At 48.0% G+C, this 27126-nt stretch overlaps 1 protein-coding gene and 1 long non-coding RNA gene across 3 annotated transcripts in view; one reads left to right on the top strand and one right to left on the bottom strand.

Annotated features, from left to right (window-relative positions):
* Positions 1 to 27126, bottom strand: part of svep1 (sushi, von Willebrand factor type A, EGF and pentraxin domain containing 1) — a 74203-nt gene that overhangs the window by 5662 nt on the left and 41415 nt on the right. For both annotated transcript variants that reach the window (XM_062383664.1, XM_062383665.1), the window contains exons 5-43: positions 25948 to 26127; positions 24482 to 24661; positions 22910 to 23104; positions 20353 to 20471; positions 20100 to 20229; positions 18890 to 18997; positions 16333 to 16464; positions 16015 to 16206; positions 15798 to 15919; positions 15603 to 15708; positions 15312 to 15518; positions 14980 to 15213; positions 14746 to 14907; positions 14492 to 14653; positions 13937 to 14098; positions 13442 to 13530; positions 13265 to 13361; positions 12675 to 12788; positions 11686 to 11799; positions 11389 to 11590; positions 11145 to 11302; positions 10707 to 10905; positions 10420 to 10595; positions 10174 to 10298; positions 9841 to 9970; positions 9458 to 9628; positions 8913 to 9086; positions 8699 to 8818; positions 8407 to 8583; positions 7512 to 7596; positions 7196 to 7387; positions 6806 to 6973; positions 6032 to 6698; positions 3158 to 5877; positions 2793 to 3027; positions 2218 to 2373; positions 1232 to 1295; positions 671 to 844; positions 359 to 535 (exon numbers count right to left, since the gene is read on the bottom strand). In XM_062383664.1, coding sequence (XP_062239648.1) covers positions 359 to 535; positions 671 to 844; positions 1232 to 1295; positions 2218 to 2373; positions 2793 to 3027; positions 3158 to 5877; positions 6032 to 6698; positions 6806 to 6973; positions 7196 to 7387; positions 7512 to 7596; positions 8407 to 8583; positions 8699 to 8818; positions 8913 to 9086; positions 9458 to 9628; positions 9841 to 9970; positions 10174 to 10298; positions 10420 to 10595; positions 10707 to 10905; positions 11145 to 11302; positions 11389 to 11590; positions 11686 to 11799; positions 12675 to 12788; positions 13265 to 13361; positions 13442 to 13530; positions 13937 to 14098; positions 14492 to 14653; positions 14746 to 14907; positions 14980 to 15213; positions 15312 to 15518; positions 15603 to 15708; positions 15798 to 15919; positions 16015 to 16206; positions 16333 to 16464; positions 18890 to 18997; positions 20100 to 20229; positions 20353 to 20471; positions 22910 to 23104; positions 24482 to 24661; positions 25948 to 26127 — 9075 coding nt within the window. The remainder of the gene's footprint in view (positions 1 to 358; positions 536 to 670; positions 845 to 1231; positions 1296 to 2217; positions 2374 to 2792; positions 3028 to 3157; positions 5878 to 6031; positions 6699 to 6805; positions 6974 to 7195; positions 7388 to 7511; positions 7597 to 8406; positions 8584 to 8698; positions 8819 to 8912; positions 9087 to 9457; positions 9629 to 9840; positions 9971 to 10173; positions 10299 to 10419; positions 10596 to 10706; positions 10906 to 11144; positions 11303 to 11388; positions 11591 to 11685; positions 11800 to 12674; positions 12789 to 13264; positions 13362 to 13441; positions 13531 to 13936; positions 14099 to 14491; positions 14654 to 14745; positions 14908 to 14979; positions 15214 to 15311; positions 15519 to 15602; positions 15709 to 15797; positions 15920 to 16014; positions 16207 to 16332; positions 16465 to 18889; positions 18998 to 20099; positions 20230 to 20352; positions 20472 to 22909; positions 23105 to 24481; positions 24662 to 25947; positions 26128 to 27126) is intronic.
* On the top strand, positions 640 to 2209 carry LOC133949763 (uncharacterized). Its single transcript, XR_009920182.1, has 3 exons — positions 640 to 779; positions 1210 to 1314; positions 1430 to 2209. It is a non-coding gene; the product is annotated as an uncharacterized LOC133949763 (long non-coding RNA).

Here is a 27126-nt window from a genome sequence, read left to right as displayed (position 1 = left end):
ACATGGGTATTGGTCACATCTCTTCATCTTAACTCTTTCTGACATATTTGTGTTTAACTATGTATAAATAGACTAATAAATAAATGCTAAATTACTAGTTGAATGAACGAAGAAACATAAATCAGTAAATTTAGAAGTATAAGAATATAAATCTGTAAATAAATAATAAATAAGTACAAAGATGTAGAACTATATTATTGAATGAAGGATACTATAGAAATATATAGAAATACAGTTTTTAATCACCAATTCATATTTATTCAGTTATTTAATTCGGTATTTCCTTACAGAACCCAAACCCTTATATGTAACTCTATGTGTGTGTGTGTGTGTGTGTGTGTGTGTGTGTGTTTCTCACGTTGGCAGCTGGGGAAGGTGGAGCTCCAGGTGTGGCCCCCCATACACACCACCAGACGATCCCCCACCAGGTTGTAGCCCTTATCACACAGGAACTCCACAGCGCGCCCGGTGTTCAGGTTGTGCTCCTGCACTTTGCCGTGCGGCACCTGTCTCGGGCTGATGCAGCCTCGGCCCACTGACGTAAGGAACAGTGATAAAGAGCTTTTATTCTTAATCTGGGTATTTTATTGACACTGTGTTTGTGTAACTTTGAACTGTTTGAATTAATGATCTGTGGTTCGTAACCTTCAATTCATTCTTTCTACTTTACCTTCACATGTCGGAGCTGGCCGACTCCAAGTGCCGTTGGCCAGACAGGTGAGCGTCTTGGAGCCGAGCAGCTGCAGCCCCGCGCTGCACACGTAACTGGCATTGTGCAGGTAAGTCTCTCCAGTCATGTGGATCTGTGCATTGTGTACGATGGGAGGTGGCCCGCAGGACTGCGCTGAGGAGACGAGACACAAGTATGACAAAACTGTCAGAGGTGTGGTGGGAATGTTGTGTTCATAACGTCTGCCATGGTAAACTCTAGGTCATTAAAGATCCTGTGTGTCCTGTTCAAAGACAACAGAGCATTCTGTCCTGGGGACGATGAGTGGTGAGAATGAAGGAGCGGTCACATATAAGGAAGTGAAGGCAGATGTCGGGGATCAAAGCTCTTAAAAGTTGAACTCAAGCCAAACTGTGGATTAACTTTATCAAGGAAGCACATGCCCCCCCCCCCCTTGCTCCCGCTGATTGGGAGGTGAACCTGGAAGTGAAGGTTTGCCACTGATACATGTGTGTAAGTAAGGATTCAATATTTGTCAGTTACAGACAAACACAGACATACCGACACACACTGGCTGGGTGCCGCTCCACGCTCTGTCTCCCTGGCAGGTCTGGATAGAGTCTCCCTGCAGCAGAGAGAACAAGGTAAAGCTACAGATTCCAGCAAACCTTATACATATATATATATATATATATATATCAGCTTTACAAAATTAAAATAGATTTTATAAATATATATATATACATTTCTTTCACTTAGGACTGAAGCATCGCTCTGTGAGTCTGCTCTCACTGTACCACTCAACTCAGAGGAGGGTCTATCAGTGTATCAGTGGAGGAGTGACTCAGCTCCTGTTTGCTCTGCAGCAGCACATTCCTATTGACCGCTGAGGAGAAATCATGTGACTTAGTGTAACTTGATTGCTAGCCATTAGCTCCTAGTTTCACAGGAGGAAATAAAAGCCCTCTGCTGTATCAGGGGGAAATGAGAGGCCAATGAGGAAGGAGGTCTTACACCTATTACATATCAGGGTTTAAGCAAACAGGGGAAAGGAGAGACTGTGAATCCTGAAGTCAATGTTTTCACTGTACTGTATAAACATATGAAGAGGTGAGGTCATGTTTTCATCTGCGTTCATTGTTTGTTAGTTTGGAGGATTACACAGGAACTCCAGGATGGAATAGCACTTAACATGGCCGAGGGATGTGGTCAGGGAGGAACTTCAGGAATATTTGAATGGATGTTGATGAAAAAAGTCTAATGTGTTCAGTGGACTGATATTTACGAGTGCCATTTGGTACAGATCCAAATGAAAATGTGGATTCAGTGAATTAAGATGTGGTTTCATCAGGGGACTGTTGGGCCTCGGCGGAGCTAAGTGCCCTCTGAGTGATTAGGTTGGGTTTTTCCAGTACGACTGTCTGCATCTTTCAAGGTGACAGAATGTGTGGGAAATTCTTTTACTTTTTGTGACGCCAGCAGCTAAAGATAAAAAATGCTAAAGAACAAAAGAAGACCTTGAGAGAAAAATGTGGCCTGATGAGCACCTTCATGTCAAAGCCCGGGAGGCAGGAGTACATGACAAAGTCTCCATAATTGTAGCTGTCGCCCTCCGTGACGCCGTGAAGAAGAGGGGGGGGTCTCTCACACACCACCAGCTCGCAGGAAACTGTCAAGATGCTCGGAGTCCAGTGTCCACCGAGCTGAGACAAGAGACAGGAGAGGGAGGTGATACATTATTCATGGCTTCTTCTTGATGTTGTAATGGACAATTTCACTGAGAAGAATGTCTTACTACAGTTTGGACTGTTTTCTGTGCACTTAGCTGATACAACATCAATTGTATCACCTGCTGTTGACCTTTATTTGTGGTTTTCTGTTTTGTTTCCTGTTTATCACGTTGTTAAAAAAAACTTCCTTTTTTAACTTCTCGTGGTTGAACTCTGAGCAATGTTGTTGGATGTGTGACCCTCTGCAGAGCTTATAATTAAAACTCTCAGACAACTCCGGTCTGAGAAAATCATTATTTTAAATCTCATGATAAACTTCCATAACAATGTGTTCAGTGGGAAAGAGGAGAGCGGTGGGCTAAGAAACGTCTTCGTGATTAACAGATCATTACCTGACATTCAGCCAGTGCCGAGCCTTGCAGGAAGAAGCCTGGAGGGCAGGAAAGGGAGACGGTGCCCCCAACAGGAGTGAGCTCCTTTCCAGTGATGACCACATGAGGGATGGAGAAGTTGCCGGGCAGAGAGCAGGGCCGGGGCCGGCACCGGATGCTGTGTTTGGACCACGTGCTGTCGCTCTGGCAGTAGAGGGAAGATGTCTGTGTGGCAAATTCATACCCATCGTCACACCTGTCAGGGAGGAGGGCAACACGATTTCAAACACATCTTAAAGGTCTTGAATATGGTTATGAATAGATAAAAGAAAAACCTGGAGCTAAGTTCATAGGTAACGTGATTGAATACAGCTTTTCTGTTTTACCTGTAGGTTATTTGGTTTGGGAAAGTGAAGGTGACTCCCACCGTCTGAGCGTGGGCTACAGCCGGAGGTTTTCCACAGCTCACAGGCTCACAGCTGATCCTGGGCTCCCCCCACCGGCCGTCTCTCCCACAGGAGAGGTGTGGATATCCCTTCATCTGGTAACCGGGCCGACACCTGTATATAACCGTGTCTGGGAAGGTGGCACTGCCGCCCTGCAGGACAGCGTTGGGAACTGTTGGCGGGGCGACACTGCACCTTCCTCGGCCACACACAGGAACCCCGGGACTCCACACCCCTCCCTTCTCACACACAGCCTGCGGGGGACCCAGAAGCTTGTAGCCTAAGTCGCACTGGAAATGAACCCGGTCCCCGCAGGAGCGGTCACGCCCGAGAACCATGCCGTATTTCACCACCGGGGGGGCACAGACGCAGGGTCGGCACTGGGGCACAGCGCCCACCCAGAGGCCTTGAGCGGAGCATCGCAGGATGGGGTCCCCGACCACCTCATAGCCATCGAAGCAGACGTACTCCACCACATCGTCGTGGTTGAAGCTGGAGCCGTTCAGGAAGCCGTGGCTGATGTCCTCAGGCGGATCACAGCTGATGATGTCACAGCGAGGGGCCGGTGTGTCCCAAAGTCCGTCTGACTGACAAACACGCGTGGAGTCTCCGTTAAGTGTGTGTCCCTCGTCACATTGATACTGCACCTTGCTGTTGAAGCCAAACTCTGATCCCAGCACATGTCCATTGGGAATCGGTGATGGTTTCCCACAGCGGGCGGGTACGCAGGTCACGGACTTGTGGCTCCAAGTGCCATCAGCCTGACAGACACTGACAGATTTCCCTTCCAAGAGAAAACCGGGCTGACAGCTTAGTTCAATTTCATTATTATACATGTACTCCTCGCCTTTAAAAGTCACATCACTGGGGACTTTAGGAAAACCACAAGACAGTGGCTCACAGACGGGCTTTTGTCCTTTCCAGGATCCATCGACCTGGCAGACGATTGTGCTGCTTCCTTTGAGGATGAACCCAGGATGACACTCGTAGTGCAGAGCCTCAGGATACACAAAAGCACCTCCATGAGCGGTGCCGCTGGAAATAGGCCCTGGGTCGCCACAGGACACCGGTCGACAAACGGGGGCGTCATGTGTCCACAAGCGACCTGACACACACTGCCTTACAGGCTCCCCCTGAAGTTCATATCCCTCCTCACAGAAATACTTGACCATACTGCCGAGGGAGGAATCAGTCACATTCACCCAGCCGTGCTCTGGCCTGGGCGGCGTGTGACACTCTGCCGGGACACAAAACGGGGCTGTCCCATTCCAGCCTCCGTCCTCCTGACACACCAACCTGGTGGGGCTGGAGAGGTCGTAACCTTTGTGACACCTGTATTCAATCAATGACCCGTGAAGGAAGCTCAAGTTCTCCGGTGAGGCTCCGGTGTCTTGAGTTGTGAAAGAGCTTGTTCGCTGCTCTGTCACCCTGACATACTCGCCAAAGTCAATGTGAGGAGGCAGGCCACAGTCCGAGAGCATGCAGACAGGGACAGAACTCGACCAGCCGAGCTCCTCGCAGGTCAGATGGTCCTGGCCCATGAGCTGGAATCCTGGAAAGCAGCTGTAGAAGATAGTGACACCGAAACTGTGATCCTGACCCTCGACAAAACCATTTTCAATGGGCTGAGGTGGCGTGCAAGATATCTGCACGCAAGCAGGGGGCTCAAAGTCCCAGTCCCCACTGGCCAGGCACTTCAGAGTCTCTGAGCCCTGGAGGCGGTAACCACGACGGCAGGAGTAAGTGGCACTGTGCCCAAACTGGAGTTTTGTGTAAACCACTTTCCCACTGGCGATCTGCTTTGGGATGGAGCATTCGATTGGGCGGCAAGAGGGGACCCCTCCAATCCAAAGTCCCTTCTCGCCGCAGAGGACGGTGGAGTTACCAACCAGATTATAACCTGTCCGACAACTGTACAGAGCTTTGCTGAGGTACATCAGACCCTGGACATCTACTATACCGTTAGAGATCTCCACAGGCTGAGGACATTCAACTGGGATGCACTCCGGGTAGGGACTACTCCACCGCCCACTGGCGAGACAGGACACAGAGCTCTCTTTCTTTAATGTGAAACCATCCATGCATTTGTAGGTCACGGCTGAGCTGAAAGGAAATGGAGGAGAGGACAAGGAGGTGCCACCAAAGGACACATGAGGAGGTGGGCCGCAAAACACCTGCTTGCAAACTGGGAAGGTGTCGTTCCACTCCTGGGACGGTGTGCAGCGGAGGATGCGAGCGCCCTCGAGGACGTAGCCATCCTCGCATGATAGTTCCACTGTTCCAGACTCAGAGTCCAGGCCCTTCAGGACCAGGTGGTTCTCCTCCAGCGGCGGCTCCGGACACTGCACCGGCGAGCAGCGTGGACGCCTCGTCTGATCCCACCGTCCGTATTTCAGACAGGTCCACACGGACTCTCCCACCAGCTCGTAACCCTGATCACAAACATACTCTACTTTGCGGCCCACCTGGAACTCAGAGCCCCGGTAATGTCCATGTGTGACGGAGGGAGGAGAGTCGCAGGTCAGAAGGACACAGGTGGGAGGGTCGGTGTTGGACCACTGGCGGTTGGCTTGGCAAATTCTGTCCTGACGACCAATCAGTTTGTAGCCTGCGTTACAGACATATAACACCTTGCTGTTGAAGGTGTACCGACCTTTTGCCTGCAGGGTGATAAAAAGAGGAATATATCATTTTAACAAGCCATACTTGTATACTTTTACCACATTCCAGTGCATGTCCTCATATACAGTGTGGGACAGTTTTTCAAACTTGTGACAATTTAATAGGATTCCTGCCATTTTAAAATAAGCTGACCTGTCCATTCCTGAGAAGAGGGGGCGGAGAGCAGGACACAGGTATACAGGTAGGGAGAGCTCCTTCCCATTCTCCATTGGCCTTGCAGGTCCTCCTCTTCTCCCCTCGGATCAGGAAGCCTGGATAGCAGGTGTACGCCACCATTGCTCCAAAGCTGTAGTTGGTCCCGCTCAGGTAGCCCCGGTCGATGCTCTCGGGCCTGGAGCACCTCACTGGCACGCAGCCGATGTCGTACGGCGAAGGCTGCCACTCTCCTCCCATTAGACATCTCAGCGTGGCTGTGGTGTTTAGCATGAAACCCTCTTCACACTTATAATTCACTTCAGTGTTGCTGGTGTATTTGGGTTTGTTGACTGAATCAAGAATTGCATGGGGTAGTTCAGGCGGACGGAGGCAGAAGTTGGCTATGCAGCGTGGGGCATCCATGCCATCAGGGGGCGCCCACACGCCCTGAGCATTGCACACCATCTTAGAGTTGTTGGTGGCGGTGTACCCGTCGGTGCAGTAGTAGTTGGCGGTGTCTCCAAACAGCTGGTGGCTCTCGTAGGGCTCTGCGTGATCAATTGCAGGCGGGGGGCCACAGGAGCGGGGGACACACTGGGCACAGCTGTCACTCCATTCGCCACTTGGCAGACATTCTCTGGTCTCCGGGCCAATCAGAGTGTAGCTGGAGATGGAGGAGACCATGATAAATAAACTTGGCATTCAGAAAATACAATCCCTGTTGACAGAACAGCCGAGTGTAGTAACTGAGTGGACTTCAACCACATTTACCCTTCTTTGCAGACATAGTGCACCTTGTTTCCCAGCTCATAGTTCTCTCCTACAGTCACAGCGTCCCTCAGGGCCGGAGGTTCACTGCACAGGACGTTCACGCAGCGGGGGAGCGGTCGGCTCCACTCGCCTGATGCCTCACACACGACTTCCATGGAGCCCAGTGGCCTTCGCACCAACATGAAAATAAAAGTACTTTATAATATCATAGTGTCACAGAGGTTTATAGATGGAACATTGTGTAGAATAGCTTACTGCATTTACTTTGTTATGTGGATTTATGGTCCCATGCATTGGAATGTTAGTTGAAGCAATTGTATTTTTACAATATCATAAATTCACTGGATTCAACAGTCCAATGATAATACATGTGAGCTGATGGTTGTTTACCTGTAGCCCTCAGCACAGGTGTATTTCACCTTGGACAGGTATGTGTTTGTGTCCAGCCTGAAGTCAGCATTCCCCACGATCGGAGGCCCCCCGCAGGTCACTGGGTGGCAGACAGGTGGCGTCCCACTCCATCTCAGACTGACCAGACACTGAAAGTCGTACGGGATCTGAGGCAGGAAGCCGCTCATACAGCTACAGAGGCAGAAGAGAACAGAGTTAGACTCAGATGTTAAGAAGAAACTATATAAGTTTATTTTGAATGGTTTTGTTGTACTTTCTCCTGTGGTCACTGTGTAGTTGGGGATGCAAATGATACCTGAAAGTCAGCTTGCTTCCGTAGGTGAAGTTGTCGCCCTTCATGATGGAGTTATCTGGGATACTTGGCTTCGGGCAGGAAAGAGCTATAAATACCAAATAAGAGGATTAATAAATGCTGTTTTATATCGTTCAATATTCCACTGAAAAACCAGAAAAGCTTCCTTCATCTTCAGAGTAAAGAACCTTTCAACACTTATCTAAATTTGGTGATTGAGTGCTTCTTACTGAGAGTATTTTTTTCCTGCTCTAGCTTCCTGGTTCCTCCTGCACTGAATCATCATCAGTTACAGTAAAAGCAAACAGTTTATCACCAGTGACTCTTCCAGTCACACGCCCACCCCCTCATACTTTGAACACTGCTTCCCTGCCTTCACAACAACAAAAATGATAAACTGTGTTTTACCACTTTTGCAGAAAAACCTCTCGTCTCCTGTGTCACTGTTGAGCCATTAGTCAGCTCACTAATACACAACATTAATATTTAACGACTTAAATCTGCCTCTAATACACAGGAAACCAGTAAAATTATAATTTTAACCTTTTCAATTTAAAAAAGAAACACTATGCAGTTTCTATGTGTATTTTTCACATACATTCATTCTCAGTCTGATGTTTAAAACCAGTGTGCTCTGAACATGAGCTCTTGGCACAGTCTGCAGATGCTGAGCGAGTCAGTTGCTCTTTCTCCATGATGGAGAATGTGGCTTAGAGCCAAGATGGAGACGCTGCAGTGGTCAGGGCTTTCAGGCCGCTGCTCAGAGGAAGACAGAAAGACGACTGAATGCAAAATCACTCCCTCACAATATCTTTGTGTAGTGCTTTTGTGTCCCCTCACACTCAAGCAATACAGCGGTACACTTAATGGCATGTCATGACATCACTTAACCTCTCACCTCTGCAGTAAGGGACAGGATCATCCCAGTGTCCTGTCTCCAGGCAGCGGAGTCGAGACGAGCCGATCAGCTCGTATCCGTCCTCGCAGCCGAACACCACCTCGCTGCCCATCAGGAAGTTGCTGCCGCTTCTGTGGCCAAACTCCGGAGAGTCGGGGTTCTCACACTTCACCGGCTCTGGTGGGAACACATGCATCAACCCACACATAACGATATGTCTCACGATTCTACTGCTGTTATTGGCATTATTAAAAACCTAGATGTGCATTAAAAGGCTTCAGAGTCCTCCTACCTGTGCAGTTTTTGCCGTCTCCGCTGTACGGGCGGGTGCAGGTGCAGATGTAGGAGCCGTCCGTGTTCTGACAGCTGGCGTGACTGTCACAGTCAGATCCCAGAGCGCACTCATCCACATCTGAACACAGGGACACATGCACACATCTTTCTGTCAGGACATTTGTTTTCCGCAGTACATAAAATACCTAAACAATACAAAGGGAAAGACGTACCGAGACAGGCCGGGGGATTTCCCCCCCACTTGCCGCTGTTGCTGCAGTGCATGGTGGCGTCTCCCAGCAGGTAAAAGCCAGAGTTGCACTGGTAGACCACAGAGCTGCCGCTATGGAAGTCTGTCCCCTGGAGCAGGCCGTTCTCCAGAGGATGAGGAGCTGCACAGGACACACCTGTGACACACACACAGGGAGGAAGGTTATCCAGGGTCTCGCTCCTCAAGGCTTTTTTACCTTCACATGCAACACAACAGTCACCTCCACCAAGAACGTTCTGTGTTCACCTCTGTGTGTTTGTTGGTTCTTTTTAAGCAAGATTACACAAAAGCTAATGGATGGATTCCCACAAACCTTAGTTAGAGGCTGCAGTGTGGGTCAGGGAAGAACACAAAATAAGCATAGAGGCTTATTTACATTTACATTTGTCTGAAAATCCCTTTTATAGATCAATATGATAGGACTTCATATCATAAACAGGCAAAACAACATCAGATTACAGGTGATTTCCAGAGCAAATCAAAGTGCACTTCATTTCTGAGTCTTACGTTCACAGCTCGGCAGAGGGTGGCTCCACTCTCCTTTATTCTGGCACTGCAGCACCGGCTCCCCCACCAGGTAGAACCCGGGATTGCAGGACAGCTGGACCTGGGCCCCGGGGCTGACCTCCACAGTGGAGGCGAGCAGGTGGGGCACTGCACTCTCCAGTTTGGGGCAGTCTGGAGGGACAGATGTGATGGAGTCAGAGCCACTGGGACTTTAAATGCATGTTAACAGCGCCACCTGTCATTGTTAGTGACACATGACAAGTGTAGGAGGTGGATACGCTGTTCTCATACGTGATTAAACAACCATAATGGACAATGTAATCAATTAAATTGTGTTAGTCATCATTCAAGATGTATTGTTGACATTTGTATAGATTTCTTACCAGCACAGAAAATACTGTTGCTGTTAACTTTGACTCGGCCGACCACTCCGTTCAGAAAGTCAGGCCAGGCGAGCACGTTCCCTCTGTGGGTCACGTGTGAAGCTGGACAGCTGCTGGCCAGCACCTTGATCTGTCAGGCAAAATATACTCAATCAAATTCACTTCCAATATAAATACAGAATCTTAAACAGCCTGTTTGGGATTTGACAGAAACACAGATATCTTTAAATCATTTCATAAATTCTGCATGTGTCTGAGTTTGATTTGGACGAATCCCTCACATGAATCATGTATTAAAAGGTATAAATACATCAGTGGATGTTTTATGTTCACCTGCTGTTGGCTCAGAACACGATCCCAGATGTTGAGCTGACTGATGGATCCCACGAAGGATTCAACGGGGTTGAAGCCCTCACCCCTCTGGTCTTGGTCCTGACCCAACACCAGTGCTCCACCAGCTGCAAGACAAGAAAAAAACCCCAGAGATTAACCACTGCTCACTGGGAAAATGAACACTTTGTCTTCTATATGAATGAAATGATCAACGGGCAGGAAACCAGGCCGAGGTTAGCACTACACCTGGGATAGTGGTGCCGACTGACAGGCCTTTGCCTCCGTCTGAGGGCTTCCCGTTGATGTAGACTCTCCAGTCACCGTCCCAGCTCCTCCAGGACACACCGATGTGGTACCAGTGACCTGTGTTCACCGCAGGACAGTCGGTGATCCGCTCCTTACCGTTCACATACAGCACCCACCTGTAGGGAGGTGGCCACGAGAGGAGAGGAAATACGGTTGAGAGGATGAGGGCCTTGTAAAGACAATGCACCAATGTAGTAAAACCAATTATCTCCTGGTGTACCACTGACCCATTGTAGTCTATGAGAAGGAATGCGTTGTCGCTGCCCTCCACAGCGTAGGAGACCGGTGTGCCATAATTGGTGGTGTCTGAGGACTTCATCCAGAAGGTGCAGGTGATCTCTGTGAGCGCCGGCATCACACTGTCCATCATCACATAGCCGTGGATTCCCGACACCTCAAAGTCCAGGTTGAAAGCAGAGGACATCTCTAATGGGACAGAGCAGAAAAGAATCAAATACAACCAGCAGGACATAAGAGTTAACATGCTTTATTAGAACAATACCACAATTTCCAATAATAGGGAAAATACACAAACCAAACAAACAATATTACAATGAGGTTATGTCTTCAGACTATAGTATATTTAATGTGGTTTATTAGAAAAGTAGTAGAAAAGGTCTAAAAGATCATTTTGAATCCATGATGTGCCATCTGTCCTATAGTACCTGTCTCACACCTGGTTCCGTTGAACCCAGGGAGGCAGCGGCAGGTGAAGGAGCCCAGACCATCCATGCAGCTGGCTCCGTTCACACAGGGGTTCGGATCACACTCATCGACATCCACCTCGCACAGCCGGCCCCGGTAGCCCTCCACGCACTGACACCTGGGAGAGGGGGGGCGGCAGAACTCCACATTCAGGTTCACAAAGACAAAACAAAGCTGTCTACTTTCCATCTGAATGTTTATTACCTGAAATTATTCACGGCATCCAGGCAGGAGCCTCCATTTAGACAGGGGGCGCTGTAACATTCATCAATGTTCACCTCACAGCTGTCCCCCGAGAAGCCGACAGCGCAGTTACAGGTGTAACCGCCGGTCATGTCCTCACACACGCCTCCGTTCAGACAGGGGTTGGAGAGACACTCGTTGATTTCCAGCTCACAGCGAGATCCTGCAGGAAAGAAGAGACATAATATAGAGTCAATAAAGTTGTCCTGACTGGCTGATACCTAGAATAACAAAGGTAACACAGTCCCGGGATCAAACCTGTGAAGCCGTCGGCACAGCTGCAGGTGAACCTGTTGACCTCGTCCACACAAACGCCTTCATTCAGACACGGGGAGGAAATGCACTCGTTCACCTCCGCCTCACACAGGTGGCCTGGGAGGGGACAGTTCAGAGACACGTGAAGTTAGAACACTGTATGTGGTTCCATAGATTTAACTTCTACAACACGTATGTTATAAATATCTGTGGTGTACTGGTATGTACAGTATGTGTAAAAAACTGCAACCTCAACATATTTCTCCTATAATTGTATTAGGAAACAATTTCATCACGTTCAACAAATTCTAATCTCGATTTCATGTGTTGAGGTTTTTGGACGTCGGTCAAAAAGTCTGTTTTTATTACAGTAGATGGACTTTATTTATATAGCAACCACTTATATAGCAAGCACTTACAAGCCACAATGGCCCAAACACACACACACACACATACACACACACACACACACGCACACACTCACACACACATTCATAAAGCACTGCTGCATGCTGCGGTCTTTCTGTCCCACACCGTTCACACACTGTCTGCAGAGCTGTCAGGGGCAATTTGGGCTCAGTATCTTGCCCAAGGACACTCTGGAAAAGCGGACTGGAGGAGCCAGGGATCAAACCGCCGACATTTCATGGAATTTATGGAAACATGAAACAATTTCAAACCATAAAATGTCACAGATCTTCTCCCCTGCTCGTCAAATTGAAAAAAAATGATATTTTGAAGGCCGACTGCGTCACAGGGGCGCGTCTAGAACGGGCCTGGTCGAAGGCGTCTTTAAAACACGGCCAAGGAATAAACACACAACAGGTGGATTCCTCTCAGGCCAACCTGTCCCACGATTCAGTCATGTGACCTTCAGGCTTTAATTATGGTCATTTATTACTCTAAGTGTTTTCTGATCACTTCCCAAACCCTCCAAGTACTTTATTGCACTTTACACCCTTTTTCTTTTTCATCTACAACTGCATCCATACCTAAAAATCCTGCTTTGCACTGACACTGGAAGTCCTCCATGCCGTCCTTGCACAGGCCTTCATTCTGGCACGGGGCCGAGTCGCACTCGTCTACATCGATCTCACACTTGGCACCTGAGGGACGAATATCAGAGGCTGCGTCAAGAACTTGTCACAAATACAACACAGCCGGGAGAAAGATCGTGTGGCAGCAGCTCGACACTCGTAATGACAGGAAGCTGAGGACCAGGGAAAAGACTGTGAGGAATACAAATGGAAGGAAAGTGCCTCACGTGTCTGTTTAGTGAATTGACTTTTTCTTTATATTTCAAACCCTGGAAATCTGCACGTAATAAATTCTTGGTGATGAATCAGTTTGATCTGTTTCACGTCTACTAGCTGACACTAATTACAGACCACATGGTGGATGTATGAGGGAAGCGGCTTCACACTGATGCTTTAAACAGGTCATTCAACCTCAGTGGGTTTCGATTGAGAGGAGGTTTGATTTATTTTCCTTTCTTCATGGAAACAGAGAAATATAAGCCGAAACAAAAAGTGGTAATAAACATGAGGTACATGAAGCTGTAGTAGTCTGAGTGGGGGTTTACCTGTGAACCCAGGCATGCAGGTGCAGACGTATCCCGCTCCGACCTCCTCACAAGTTCCTTTATTCTGACATGGATTCAGGAAGCACTCGTGGAAAACCTAAAGTCAATCACATAATAGATTAACAAGACGCTCAGCTTTTGAAATGAATTATAAGATAAGACAAGATAATCACTGACCTGACTGCTTGCTTGGTAGTCTTCACTGGCCTCCACCTCAGGAGCTGCAGTCACACTCTCCTCCTTCGGAAGAAAGCTGGACCCGAAACCTGACAATGACACCCACAGAAAACACAGACGATATAAGCAAAGACGGAAAAGAAAAAAGAAAAGTCGGAAAAAAACGCAGCGAGGATCTTTGCTACCAGACTGGCAGACGGTGGAGATCCAGCTGAACAAAAGCCTGTATTCTCATTTCAACCTGGCAGGGCCGAGTCCCGACCGCTGATCATTCCCACACTTCAGGCATGCAGCGTTACTCATTTCCATTCTGCTCACATTATTTCCTTTCCCCCCTCAATCCCAGTGCAGTAATCCCTTTTCCAGTTGGATTGAGCTGTCACAACACAGATCAGACGCCGCACATGTTGAGCGATGGCGGCAGGGGACAGATTATGCAGCGTGCGCATATTTTTGTGTTGGTTCAACGAGGGAAATACTTGTATGTCCACTCACTGGAGCAGTGCTGGATGGTGGTGGCCCCTGTGATAGTGGTGGTTCCGTAGAAGGGGCAGGAGAGGCAGTAGGAGCGGCCGTGTTCGGGCTGGTAGTAATCCCGGGGACAAGGGTAACAGGGGACCAGACCGGTGCGGGAGAAGTGACCTGCCGAACAGGGGACTGTGGGGAAAAAAGAAATATATATATATGAGCGTGAAGGAGCAGGTCAAAGTCCAGAATCATGCAAAAATGGAAAAAACGGGGGAAATCCAACACTGAGTGGCTCCAAGTTCATAGCTCTAAAAGTCATGGGTTATATTTGTGTTTTGACTTAAAAATCGAGGAATCAGAAATGACTGTTTCCAGATGCATCATCCAACCTTACATGAAATTTCCTAAAAGGAGTTTGTGATACATTGAAACCAAATACCTCATGACACATTTTTGCCTAAGGGCTGGAATTTTATATTCTTTAGCAATTTTATTAACGATGACAGGGATTCAAGGTCAAACTAAGCAATCACAGTGATAGGACGTTATGGGAGTGTCCTGTAAACTGTCAGACTGCATCACCTCCGCACTCCGAGTCGTCCACTGCTCCTCTGGTGACGGTGGACGTCTCGTCGGGACAGACCAGACACTCCCTGGCGCCGAAGCCCGACTGGAAGTGTCCCAGCGGGCAGGACTCGCAGATCTCAAGCCCGTTCAGGGAATGACTTCCAGGTTTACACTGCCCTGCGAAGGTAAATCACAACATCATGATGAAGAATCAAAACACTGAGTATTAGCACTCTTGGATACGAGTCTTATAAGTCTGTGCATCGTACCTTTGCACTCGGCCACACTGCGGGAGTGGAGGTAGGCTGTGGAGGTTCCTTCAGGACAGGACTTACACTCCAGCTGACCCTCCTGGTCCTGGAAGGACCCCAGCCAGCAGCTCTCGCACTCGTTATACTCCAGAGAGAAGTATGTCCCCACCGGACATTGCACTGCAAGAGCACTAACCATTAGAAACTCAATGGGAACATTAATTAATTAGGTTGATTAATGAGTTTACTCACCACACATTCGGCCTTTGAGCACCGAGCCCGGCCTGCAAAACAGAGACGCCCTCCTGCTCTCCAGCGATTTGGGATCGGCCACAATCATCTCGGAGGACACGTGGAAACTGGACAGCGGCTGCTTGGCCAGCGTTCGCCTCAGCCTATTGGTCAGCTGCTCCAGGGTCCTCAGGAGCCTCTTCTGATTGGCCACCTCTACTGAGTCGTTCCTCGACAGGGGCAGAGGGATGCTTGCTGGGAGAACGGACAAAGTTTAAAAGGACTGATAACTAACAACTGGTGGTGATTGTACAAAAATTAATGAAACACGCATTGTCACGTTCTTTATTTACCTGTGATGTTGAAAAAGATCTGGATCTTCTGGTCTCTGGTGGGGCCGGTGATTTTCCTGTGTCTCTTGGTGCGTTGATGCGGTTTGGCGGCGCCGGGGTCTCGCTGCCGGTTGGGGAGCTGCCGAGAGCTCGTGGCAAAGCCTGACTCAAAGTAAGCATAGTCCTGGGAGCCTTGAGGACTCCAGTTGTTTGTCCAGCCGCCTGGGGCTGATCAGACAGGGAGAGAAATAATGAGTCAAATAGAAAAGCGAGAAGAGAAGGAGTAGGTGTTTGTTTTCATTCAGATCTTACTGATAGAGAATCCGTTCTCGTAGTCGTAGTTGTACTCCAGACAGTGACCCTGTGACATCACCTCCAGCTTGCAGGTGACATCATCGCTGCTGCAAATGTTGGGGAGCTGTGGGGAAGACGAACAAATAGAGGCAACACGCTTGAGAGTTGATTCCCATGAAGAACAGGCGTTTGTATTTGTGTTAAGGTTCTCACCATGCCGCCCAGTTTGGTGTTGAGCTCCCCAGTAAAGGACTTGACCAGGGCCACGTCCTCACAGCTCGAGGCTTTAAACAGCATCTCGAAGGGCTTGAACCCGTTGTTTGCGATACGGTTCACTGAGAACGAGGGAAAAGGGTTTTATGCATCACGCTGCTTCATTCCAAGCTGCTCGTGAGTTAATGAGTCCAAACGCCCTGTCCCCTGTACGTACCTGAGCAGTCGGGCCTCTCAGGAGAGTACGGAGGTTCCCACATGCCGTTGTACGCACAGAGGTAACTGTGCACGGCCTCCTTAGTGAGGCTGTATCCATCTTTACAGTGAAGGGTACAGTTCACACCCTCGTCTTCCTCAGTGCAAACAAACTCTCCGTTCACGGGGACATACGGCTGCTCACAGGTCGTCCCTGAACAAATACACAAACATTTCATAATCTGGGCACAAATACTGCAATTCACTTTTCCTACTCGGGACAGAGATTATTCTGTGCTCGGGATTTAAAACAGCTGTGATGCGTCTGTCGGTCTTTCACCTTGAACAGTGATGGTGAGGTTGCAGTCGCGGTTGTTTCCGGCAGCGTCGGTAGCGGTGTACTGCACCAGAGTCTCGCCCACTGGGAACTGGGAGCCTGGAGTGTGGCTAGTGGTCAGCGTGAGGCGGCCGCCTGAGAGAGACGATACAGAAGTGTACGAGTTATAAATGAAAAAAACAAAAAAACATCTTAATTAACACTTAATTAAATATGTAATTCAAAATCTTTGCTAGAGACACATTAGTATTACTCTTGTTCGGTAACAGCTGGCTTCCTGTCATTTGAGAGAAACTTGGGAGGTTTTCATTTTATATATTTGTAACCTTAAAGATGATTTAATATTTAAATTTTCACTCATAATTTGCCTTTAGAAGAACAAAATGTCTCCAAATGAGGAAATTAATAATCTCTTCTAGAGTCAAAGCTGTTACTGTTACTCTGGTGAACCTACAGGGGGCAGTCTTGGCCTTACTCCAGTTTCCAGGACCAAATGAGTCACTCTTTGTGAGAAACCACAGCAGATATGTTGAACTCTGATATTATACCATGTGCACAGTGTGTCTGGGCTTCACATGGCAGCAGAACAATCCACCTCTGAGGACTGGGGAGGAAAATGACTCCGGTCTGGTTGGTTTGCACGAGCAGAGAGTGAAGGATCGGGCTTTGGGAGAGGCAGCGGTGATGAGTGTGTGTGTGTGTGTGTGTGTGAGTGTGTGTGTGTCATACTTTGGTCTTTCCCCTGCATCCTCACACACAGGTTATGACCAAGAAGCAGTGAAAACATCTGCACTAAGTGGGACACGCAGACGGGATTTAAAAAGTAAGAGGAGAAGGTGGGAAAAGTAAGTGGTTGACCTTTTCTCTTCCATTAACAGTGAAGTCGGGTCATTCCAACAGGGCTGACACACGTCTGGTCCGCCGGAGTCTGGTGTCTCCCTTTATATATAGCCCCGTGTGTGTGTTTGAACGTGTGTTTATGTGTGTGTCTGCCGAGTCGTGACTATATATAGCTCTGGCATCAGGGTGTGGGCTTGGAAAAACAAAACACTGACGTCGGAGGAGCGCGGTGTTGACGTCGTGCGGCCCCGAAGCAGCTGCAGCAGCCTGTCATTACCGTGCATGTGTGTGAGTGTGTGTCTGATAGAGGTGCACCTCTGCAGACAGGTGGGGGGGGGGATCTTTTGGGGAGTTGCTGTGAGATTGCGGGCCCACGTTTGAGTTCAGGCTCATTTCTGCCAAAGTGTGTGAACTCACAGAAACACATGTGTGAGCACTGTTCAGTGTTATTCAATATATGTGCGTGTGTGTGTGAGTGTGTGTGTGTGTGTGTGTGTGTTTGTGGAGCCAGTCGGTGAATTACATGGTCCTGGCTGCGTGCTGGAGCTCTGGAGAAGTCTGGTTTGTTGTCTGTCACCACCACGGCTGTTTGGGTACAGTGAGCCGAGCCAGGAGAGAGACAGCCAGCTCTGTGATATTTAGTCTATTTGGCCGAGTGGCCTCGATGTACTGCTTTACAGCAGCATCGGTCTGAACAGTTAAACATCAACGTGAGTGCAGCAGGGTGGCCCTGTCTCAAACCAGAGACCGGCCGACCGCATATGAAGTCTTCACAGCAGCTCATCACAGCTTCAGAATCTCCGTGCATGAAGGGGAACTTCTTATTTTCACTCAGTTCAAGGTGCAGGGGGATGACATTGAATGTTCTGTGATTCAGATTTATGAATCACCGGGAAAACTTTACACATAATCCCCGAAAAGATCCTCAACGCATATGTTTAATTTTCAATTCGTAGCAAAGGGTCGTTAAAGCTCAAGGTTTCACCTAAAGTTTGTCCTTTTTACTCAAGTGGGGCAAATATTACAGATATGGCACCGTACAGACTAAACATGAATATTCTAGTTGCACATTAATAATTAATCAAGTTTATCTGAGCATTTGGACAAAGTTGATCATGTTCTTTAAGATTGTGAGATGGTTTCTACCTTGAATTCTACTTTGCCTCTATGTTTACGTAGATATTAATACAGAATATATCATTTTTTCTGTGGGTGTATTTATGTAACTTTACCAACTCAGTGATTAAAACCAGGATCTATTGTTAATGGCAGCTGCTCTGATTAAGAAAACATGTTCCTGTGTGAGTCCAGTATTATATCTGCTTGTATAATCAAATGAAAGTGTGAAAAATGGATGGAATGAGAACAAAGTTTTCTTAGATCAACCTCCTTTGTCTTCTTTAACATTGATGACATTAACAGACACGTTGAGGACTTCATCTCCCCCCCCGTCCTCTCCTCTCTCAATCTCTTTTAAACACAGACACACAAATGAGGCGTTCATGCGCACGTTTACAATCCATCCTCTCACTATTATTCACACGCACACACACACAGACACACACCGACGCAAAAAAGCACATAGCTCTCTGCTGATCCTCAATTTTTCCCACCCGACCGATGGAAACTCATCAGCGGATGAGGGGGCAGAGTGGAACAGAGGAGCAAAAGAGTGAAACCATCCACGGAGCTGCCGTCTGAGAACAGCGACCAGACATACCTGAGTTGTCGGAAAACTGTGGCACCTCCCAAGTGGCTGCCGTCTCCGCGTCTGTGGCTCGAACCGTGGGCGGCGACCTGCACCTGTCAATCACCGGGGGCTCAGTATCTAGAAGGGGATAAAGAGGTCGTTAAGGGGATCTGTAATCACCTGAGGACCAGATGGAGGGGGGGGGGGGGGGGGGGTGCACCGTCAAACCAGCACATCGGTAAACATTACACATATCGATAACAGACATTCAGCGTCCGCCAGCTGCGAAAGCAAGAAAACCATTGATCTAAGCCATGTGTAGGTTTAAAAAACATGTTGCGGCTTTAATGCAAAAACACACAGTTGTTCCCAGACTGGAGACGTGTGCTCCGATGTGATGGGAGTTCCTCGAGGCAGCCGTGTCAGAGTGCACTGGTTAAACACATGTCTCTAATAAAAAACCACAACGTTCCACCACCATAATAACATATGGAAATGTTCACAGCTACCATGCTGGAGGTTTTTTCCCCCTGAATTGAGCGGTTGACATGGGACACCCCCGTTTTTTTTTCACCCCCCCTCTCCACAGTAACACTGTTTGGCACCTGCCGGGGCGGATGGACCCTCCCTCATTGCTGAGTGCATCAAATAAATCGTGGTTTTACGCCGTGTGACAGAAATGAGCTGCAGTGCGGACGTGGAGGAATGTCCTGTAGCGGAGAGGAAACTGGTTAGTGAGTGTATTGACTCATTTTTCTTTCTGGAAGGCCGTGGTCCTATCTGTGAAACCCCCAATGAGGCGATGACCCCCACTCGAGACGGAGGTGATGCTGCTCTCTACTCATGTGACAACTTCAACGTCGTTATATTTTATCGTCCTCTCCTGTTTCTATGCAAAGTGCAAGAGCATTCTTAAATCTCTGGGTTTTTGTGCCAGTGACTTTTACTGCCGAACACATGTTGCTAATTGTCATAGACTTGTGATATGTAAACACTGTGGCACTTTACGACTGATGGAGATGTCTCAGAAAACACTGGAGTTAATTACCTCCATTAATTTTTCACCAGCAGTTTCTTAATTAGCAGGATTACGCAAAAACCACTGAACCGATTTTAATGACATTTTGGAGCGGATCTGAAGCCAGTGGGACTGTGTATTCCGAGCCTTCCCCTGTCTCCCATTGAGACGAGGCCCCTGGAGACCAGATGCAGCACATCGCCTCTGAGGGGATGAGCTCACCGACGACTGTGACGGTGAAGGAGCAGTTGGCCTGGTTCCCAGTGCGGTCGGTCGCAATGTAGGTGATGGTCTCTCTTCCGATGGGGAACAGCTGGGGAGGAGCGTAGACTGGCTTCACCTGCACCGACACCTGGAGGAGTAAGAGACACAGGCAATATGAGAACTAGAGGACTAAAAATTAAGAGAGGAATTTAGCTTCTCCTGTGGAATGTGCATTATACTATAGATGAAACTATAGACAAGTAATAATAACCTCTTCGTTGGAGTTGTCGGTGGCATTTGGGACGTTCCAGCTGACGATGGCTGTCCCACGCCGCTCGTCCGTCTCTGCCACGATGTCCTCGGGACACTGGATCCCTGGTGTCTCAGCATCTGAAGAGGAGACAGAGAACCAGAGAGATGACAATCCGACACTAACTCCATTAAATGTCATTAGAAATCAGATTAGACTTGACCTTTGCAGATGTTCACCTCATCACAAACCAAGTGAAATGACCTCAGCCTGCTTCGCTCTTATCAGAGAGGGAGGTGAAGGTCTGGGATGTCATCCGACCCCCTGACCTCTTTAATCAGAGCTCAACGTTGTTCATAACTAAGAGTGCACGACTGTCACCGGTCCAACAACACCAGACCCCACAGGCGTTACCCGTGTGCGTCCAATTACCACAACGGTGGAGCACAGAGGAACGCAGATAGAGGTGGGATGACGTGTGGAACTTGACCTCAGTCATTGTCTAAAAACTCAGGGTCATGAAAGAGCGTCATCTCAGATAAATTATATTTCTTGGGCTTGACGAGCATAAATCTGAATCTGAATTCCAGTGTGAGGGAAACGCACATGTTGTAAACCACTCATTTACTGCAGGGTCTAGAAACACGTTCAAAACTGTAGCCGAAGCTAAAGAGATTTGAAAAGGAACATAAATAGTAATTGATGATCTACTTGACAGTAAAAGTCAAAAGCAATGGGACCAGCTGAAGCATAAAGATTTGAGAGACACTGTTGAGTCTGGGAGATCCCAGACCTGATCCCAGACCAGCAGACAAACCCTCCCCACTTTCATTGTCAGTGATTTTCCGACTTTGCTTCCTCCAGTAGGAAACATCATGGGCGGTCGACTTCTCACTACGAAAGCGGCGTCGGGAGAAGAAGAACGTTTGACTGGTGACGAACGCACAAACCCGCCGTGACCCTTGGATGAGACCACCTCTTCCTTTTGTCTCGTCCAGCGTGTTGTGATAACGTGGAGCCAGCACGGCACAGTTCAGCTCAGTTCAGCCGGATCTCCCATCGATGGAGAGTGTGTGTAAGAGCTCGCTCCCATCTGGACCTGATGACCCGTCCACTTAGGCATCTGTCTCCGCTAAACACTAACACACACACACGGCTCCAAATCGGCCGCGTTCATCTTCACAGCGGAGGGAGGAATATTTCACTTTGGGTGTCATCAGTGTGAAGTGAGAGGTGAAGAGAGCCAGGAGCTGACGAAGAGCACTAACGTCTCTCTCTCTCTCTTTCTTATCTATCTTATCTTCTTTCTTCATTTGTGTCCCAGGTGAAACCGAATGTAATCTTCTCTCACTCTAATCCCCCCCCCCACAGATGACTCATCCTCACCTCTCACCTTTGCGTCCGCCCGACATCTCCGATCGTTTTCATCTTTAACAACATCAGTTCCCTAGTTAGTCAACTTTCTCCTGTGGAAACTAGATGGATTTAGGACACTGGAGGGGTTGGGGGGGGGGGGGGGGGTAGGCACAGCCGCCCGGCACCACCTGTTTCACCGGCGAGGCATCTGGAGGGCAGCGGTCCGGTTTTAATGATCTCCAGACAGAGTCCCAGTCGGGTGGGGGGGAGGGACAAGAGAAGAACTCGGACATGGGATGGTTTGAGTTAGTGACCTGAGGCCCGCTCCGAAACTGGGTTAGCACCATTCTCACTGGAGTGGAGGATGGAAAAGAGAAAACCTCCATCCAAGTTTCCTGCTGTTTTATTTTTAAATCCTCCTCGATTTCTCCACACACTCTGTTTCTTTCCCTTCAGCTCTTCTGATCATCCATCTTTTCACACATCACCAGTGTCATTCACTCCGGCGCTGAGAGAATAATTCAATCTTCCAAGCAGCAAAGCGGGTTCCTTAAATTATGACCAGTAAATACATCAAGTTTATGGATCCATCTTTCCATCCTTAATCATTTCCTCAGATTCAGTCCCAGCTGCAGTTAAACAGGTTTTAAAGTAAGAATACCACATCTGGGTGAGAATTATGTAAATTATCAAAGTCTTTGTGCAGAATCACACACTTTATATAAAGATAGACGAGATGACACCTTTCGTAAAGTGAAGTGTCTCAATGTCCCCCTGGTGGCTGGATGCAGTAATGGTCATAAACTCCGTCTCCCCCATGTCAGTGGATGGGACATGGGCAAAATCTTTTTATCACATTCAGGTTTACCCAAATGTAATTTTTTAAGTTTTTCTGTATTAATTAGTTATTAGATGCTATAAAAGCAATGTAAAACATCATGATTGACAGCTGAGAATGACTTGTGATTGGCCGAGCAGGTGCATCTTTTTAAATTGTTTGTTAGTAAGCTTAAATTTAAGAATTCCTGGAACTATTTAATTAAATGTAACAAACTAAACACACTTATTCCTGGAAAAACACACAACCCATAGTCTCCACCTCCACCTGCCCCCAGCGACCTCAACATCCTGCTTTAGACCCTTTTTTACGGCCCCTACACCGACCCTGACCTCTGACCTCAGAACTTCTGAAGTGAAAGGATCCGCTTTCCACACAAATCACCTGCGCAGACAGCTTTATGGACGTTGGCGGTCCAGTTCCCAGAGCCCAGGCACACCGCCTTCCTGTTCCCTTGTAGACTGTAGCCCTGTCGACAGGTGAGCAGGCACACGGAGCCCGGCGATGCTGCCCTCCTCCCGCAGGCAGGGGGCGACATCAGGATGTTCTTCTGGGCCACGAATGGGGGACAACGCACCTCTGGGGAGAGAGAGTGGGAGAAACCAGGGGATAAATCTGATTGTGTTTGTTTCATTCCTTGAAAAATAATGTAGGTGGAACAAGCGGTGCTGCAATGTGCTGAGTTAGAATTCACTGTGCATTAATCAGACCAGGAGAAAAAGGGTTTTGATGATAAGGTTGGTTAGAGCAGAACAGACCGAGAAAAGAAAAGTAAAAAAACTCCTTCAAGATCTGGATCACGTTTCCTGCGTGTTTACCAGAATGTGATAAAATCTTTCTTTGATTACCCTCCAGTGTGAGTGCCAACAATAAATCTATTTCCAGTGTGTGTGTGCACGTATCAGAAACTGGCACAAAGGAAACAAACATTTGGTCGGAAATCAAGTCAAGAGAGCACAGACCACAGGACTCGTACACTGGAGGCCCTCTTATATGTATATTTTTAACTGTACATGTGGCTTTGACTCGATGATGGATGGATCACTCTCATCCTCTGCCTCCTCCTGCCTCCTTTAGGAGAAGAAGCCCAGCGAGAGGTACATTTGAATCAGATGGAAAGATATCTCTCCGTCCTCTCAGGGCAGCTGAAGCGATTCCCCGGTTCACCGCCGTGCAAACAAACACTAAAACAAACCGCCCGGCAGCAGCAGCCCACAGAGGCCTCTTAGCCGTGTTAAAGAGGTAACGACAATATGTGGGCAAACACTGAGATGGTCAAACAAGGGGGGGGGGGGGCAGCGAGATGGTAGCTATCGATTACCCAGAGTTCTGGTGAAGCGGATCAGTCGTTCTAAATAGCACCGTGAGCTGGTGGGGTGGAAGTGAGTCAGCTGAGGCCGGAGGTTTGCGGTGAAACACTCTCACACACGGCGCCTCTCTGTTGTGTGTTGCTGTGCCTGACCTGCGAGCTCTCTGCGGCGGTGCATGAGTGTGCGCAACTTATTTTGACTTAACTATCGGGTTGTGAAGTGTGTGGGCATCCTGTGTGTGTGTGTGTGTGTGTGTGTGTGTGTATGTATATGGGGATGGCAGCAGTGCGATGAGAAAGCAGATGTATCTCTCGGAGGATGATGCAGTGCGCGGAGCAAATACGCACCATGTGTCTAACCACAGTGTGTGAGTCAGTCTTCTCATGTGCGTTTACATACGTGTGTAAAAACCACATGTTTTTACATAGAAAAACCAAGATTATATGTTATTAATGTCATTTATCTGTACGTTTTTTTCCACTAAGGCAGAATTCAGTGAACTTAACAGATGATAAGAGCCTATATTCAAATCTCGAACAAACGATAAAGACCTAGGTTGTATATTTTGTCGTCTTTTTGTGTTTTGTGTCCAGGTGCAACACACACGGCAGCGTGAGCCAGCGGCTTGTCGGGGGTGAGGTCTTACCCACACACCGAGGTTGGGATCCACTCCACTGCGAGTTGACCTGGCAGGTGAGCCTGACGTCTCCCTCCAGCCGGTAGCCGCGCTCGCAGCCGGCCTGACACTCCGCCCGGCGGGAGGCGCCGCCATCGCTGCACCGGAGGAACCCGTGTGGCGGCCGAGAGAGAGGCGGGCAGGAGCGGACTGCGGGGGTGAGACAATAAACTCAAAATCAGATTCACAATCGGCAAATCGGAGACGCACAACCCACATAGTTCTACTTTGAAATGCCAGTTGCTTGTGAGTTTGATTTACTGTGGACACATCAATAAATTTATGGTTTAGCCAATTTAGGGAGCTATAAAAAATTTGACAGTCAGCAAAACATTTGTGATTTAGTTTCGGGAGAGAAAACCTACAACAAACAACAACAACAACTACAACAAAGCCCAAAGAACCATGAAGACAATTCATCAAGTACCTAAAATACTCCAACGATGTTCTATTGCTTTTATTTTGGGTTGTTTGTGATCATTGTCAGTTTGGGAAATTCCTGCTCATTTCTTTCAGTTTTTGAGATGATACACTTTTAGATTATTCATATGTAAGGGATATTTCATTTGTTGTTAACTGTAAATTTGAAGTATTGGACCTGGCAAACACCTCCTCTATGCTTCTGTAACTATGTGGTTTTTAATGATTCTATCCCGGTTTGAGGAATAGCTGATAAACACAGGGATAAATATCTATATAGCCCACAGTGAACCATAGATCTACCATAAGAGCGTACAGCCCTATATCATCTTTAACTTGGGACCTATCATTTACCCCTATAGCATGAAAATCCCCATGAAATAAATAATAACTTTCCTGCATGTCTGATATTATGCTGTCGCTAGAGAAGAGCAGTGTGTCCTTTCTCACCACCACCCATAGACAGACAGGCGGTGGAGAGGAGAGACCCCCCCTGCAGGGCTAGACTCGCTGGGAGGTCCTACAGTATGTGGCGGAGACTAGACTCAGTGTGACACATATAAGCAGACACACTCAGAAAAGATATACCCAGAGCCACACACTATAAAACACACACACACACACCCTTGGATATTCAGTGTCTTGGTATTTCTGTGAGTCACCCGCTCGCCGTCTCTCCATTCAAACAGGATTCATCTCATTAATCTCTGGACTCGTCACAACTCCCTTTCCCTTTCTTTCTTTCCGGTCTGTTCTTCATCTCCCTCACACTCGGGTTCCTTCCCTTCGACCCCCTGTCCCTACTCTCCTCACATCCTTTCTTGTTCTGGCCGAGCACATGTGACCTTAAATACTCACTGCAACACATCATCTCCTTTACATATGAGGGTTTACAGGGATCGGAGGACAAGCTGCAGACTTTGAGGGATTTGATCCAGGTCCCAAAGTTTAATGAGGAACTATATGAAGATTGGATGCATTGTGCTATACTTTTCACTGACAGGAGGGTTCCTCACCTCTGCAGGTGGCAGGCATCCCCGTCCAGGTGCCGTCTGCCTGGCACAGTCTGATGTTTGTTCCCTGAAGGTCAAAGTCGGTCTGGCAGCGCACACCACAGGCGGCCTCAAAGTGGTTGTTACACACGTTGTGGATGAAAAAGCCGTTTTCAGGAGGTGACAACGCTGGACAATAAACCACTGGAGGAGAAGATGGAGGAGAGGGGAGGAGAGGGGAGGGGAGGAGAGGTTACTGATGGAGCAGGTAGTGACGGCTGTCTGTGGCACCAAACGGAAATTGAATCTCCCTACAATAACAAAGCATGAAAGCAGAAAAGTGCAGGTTGTCAAACGGCTCCTCCCAGATCACCGCAACCTGGTGATTAATGAACATCATGGTGTTCGGATGAACTACAGCGTGGAAATCACCGACTCACTCTTTAAGAATCAGGAGGGTCGGAGTAATTGCTGGAGGCAGATCTACGAGTCAGGACGCTCTAATCTCACACGTCTGTGTTTTGTGGATTCCAGGCGATTCCTCAACATTTGAATATATCTACTAATCCTCACGGTGTTGCAGCTTCAGACATGAGGACACAGCTGTCAACCCCTCAGTAGATTTGTGTAGATAAAGCATCAGTTATGGTGAAGAGCAGAAAACAGCACAAAAGGCTTTTATCAATGGAAAGTAATCTTTTCGCTCTTTTCCTCCGTGGCCTCTTTCCCTTAAGACGGTGATAAACACATGGTTCATCCCATCACCTGCCAAGTGTTTTATTAAAAGCACCTTTTCTTTAAATTTCCAATGTTTTCTGTGTAACAAACCAGCTGGTGCATCAGGTGAATCTCCAGTAATGTAATATCTTAATTCCATTAGTTTGAATTATTTTGGGCAGCGACAATTATCATCCTGATTTCAGCCGGGAGGCAAATCTGTGCTGATGCCACCTATTCGGAGCAGCCAACTAATTTCTCCCACATTTTTCCCAGGGAGAATCTTCGCATGACGAACCGTGTTGGGAATAACAAACACGCACAAGAAGTCATAAACAAGCTGGGTTACCATTGTGTCTACTGACTAAAGAAGGAGGAACAGAGCATTTCTACAAGTGTCTAGAGATATGACAGATGAGCGGGCTCTACATTTAACCTCACCAGTGCAAGCCACAGTCCCACACGCATTAAGGCGTTCTCTTAAAT

This window comes from Platichthys flesus, chromosome 24 (assembly GCF_949316205.1).
Source record: "Platichthys flesus chromosome 24, fPlaFle2.1, whole genome shotgun sequence".
NCBI classification, from domain to species: Eukaryota; Metazoa; Chordata; class Actinopteri; order Pleuronectiformes; family Pleuronectidae; genus Platichthys; species Platichthys flesus.
This window is presented reverse-complemented; position numbering and strand designations above follow the sequence as displayed.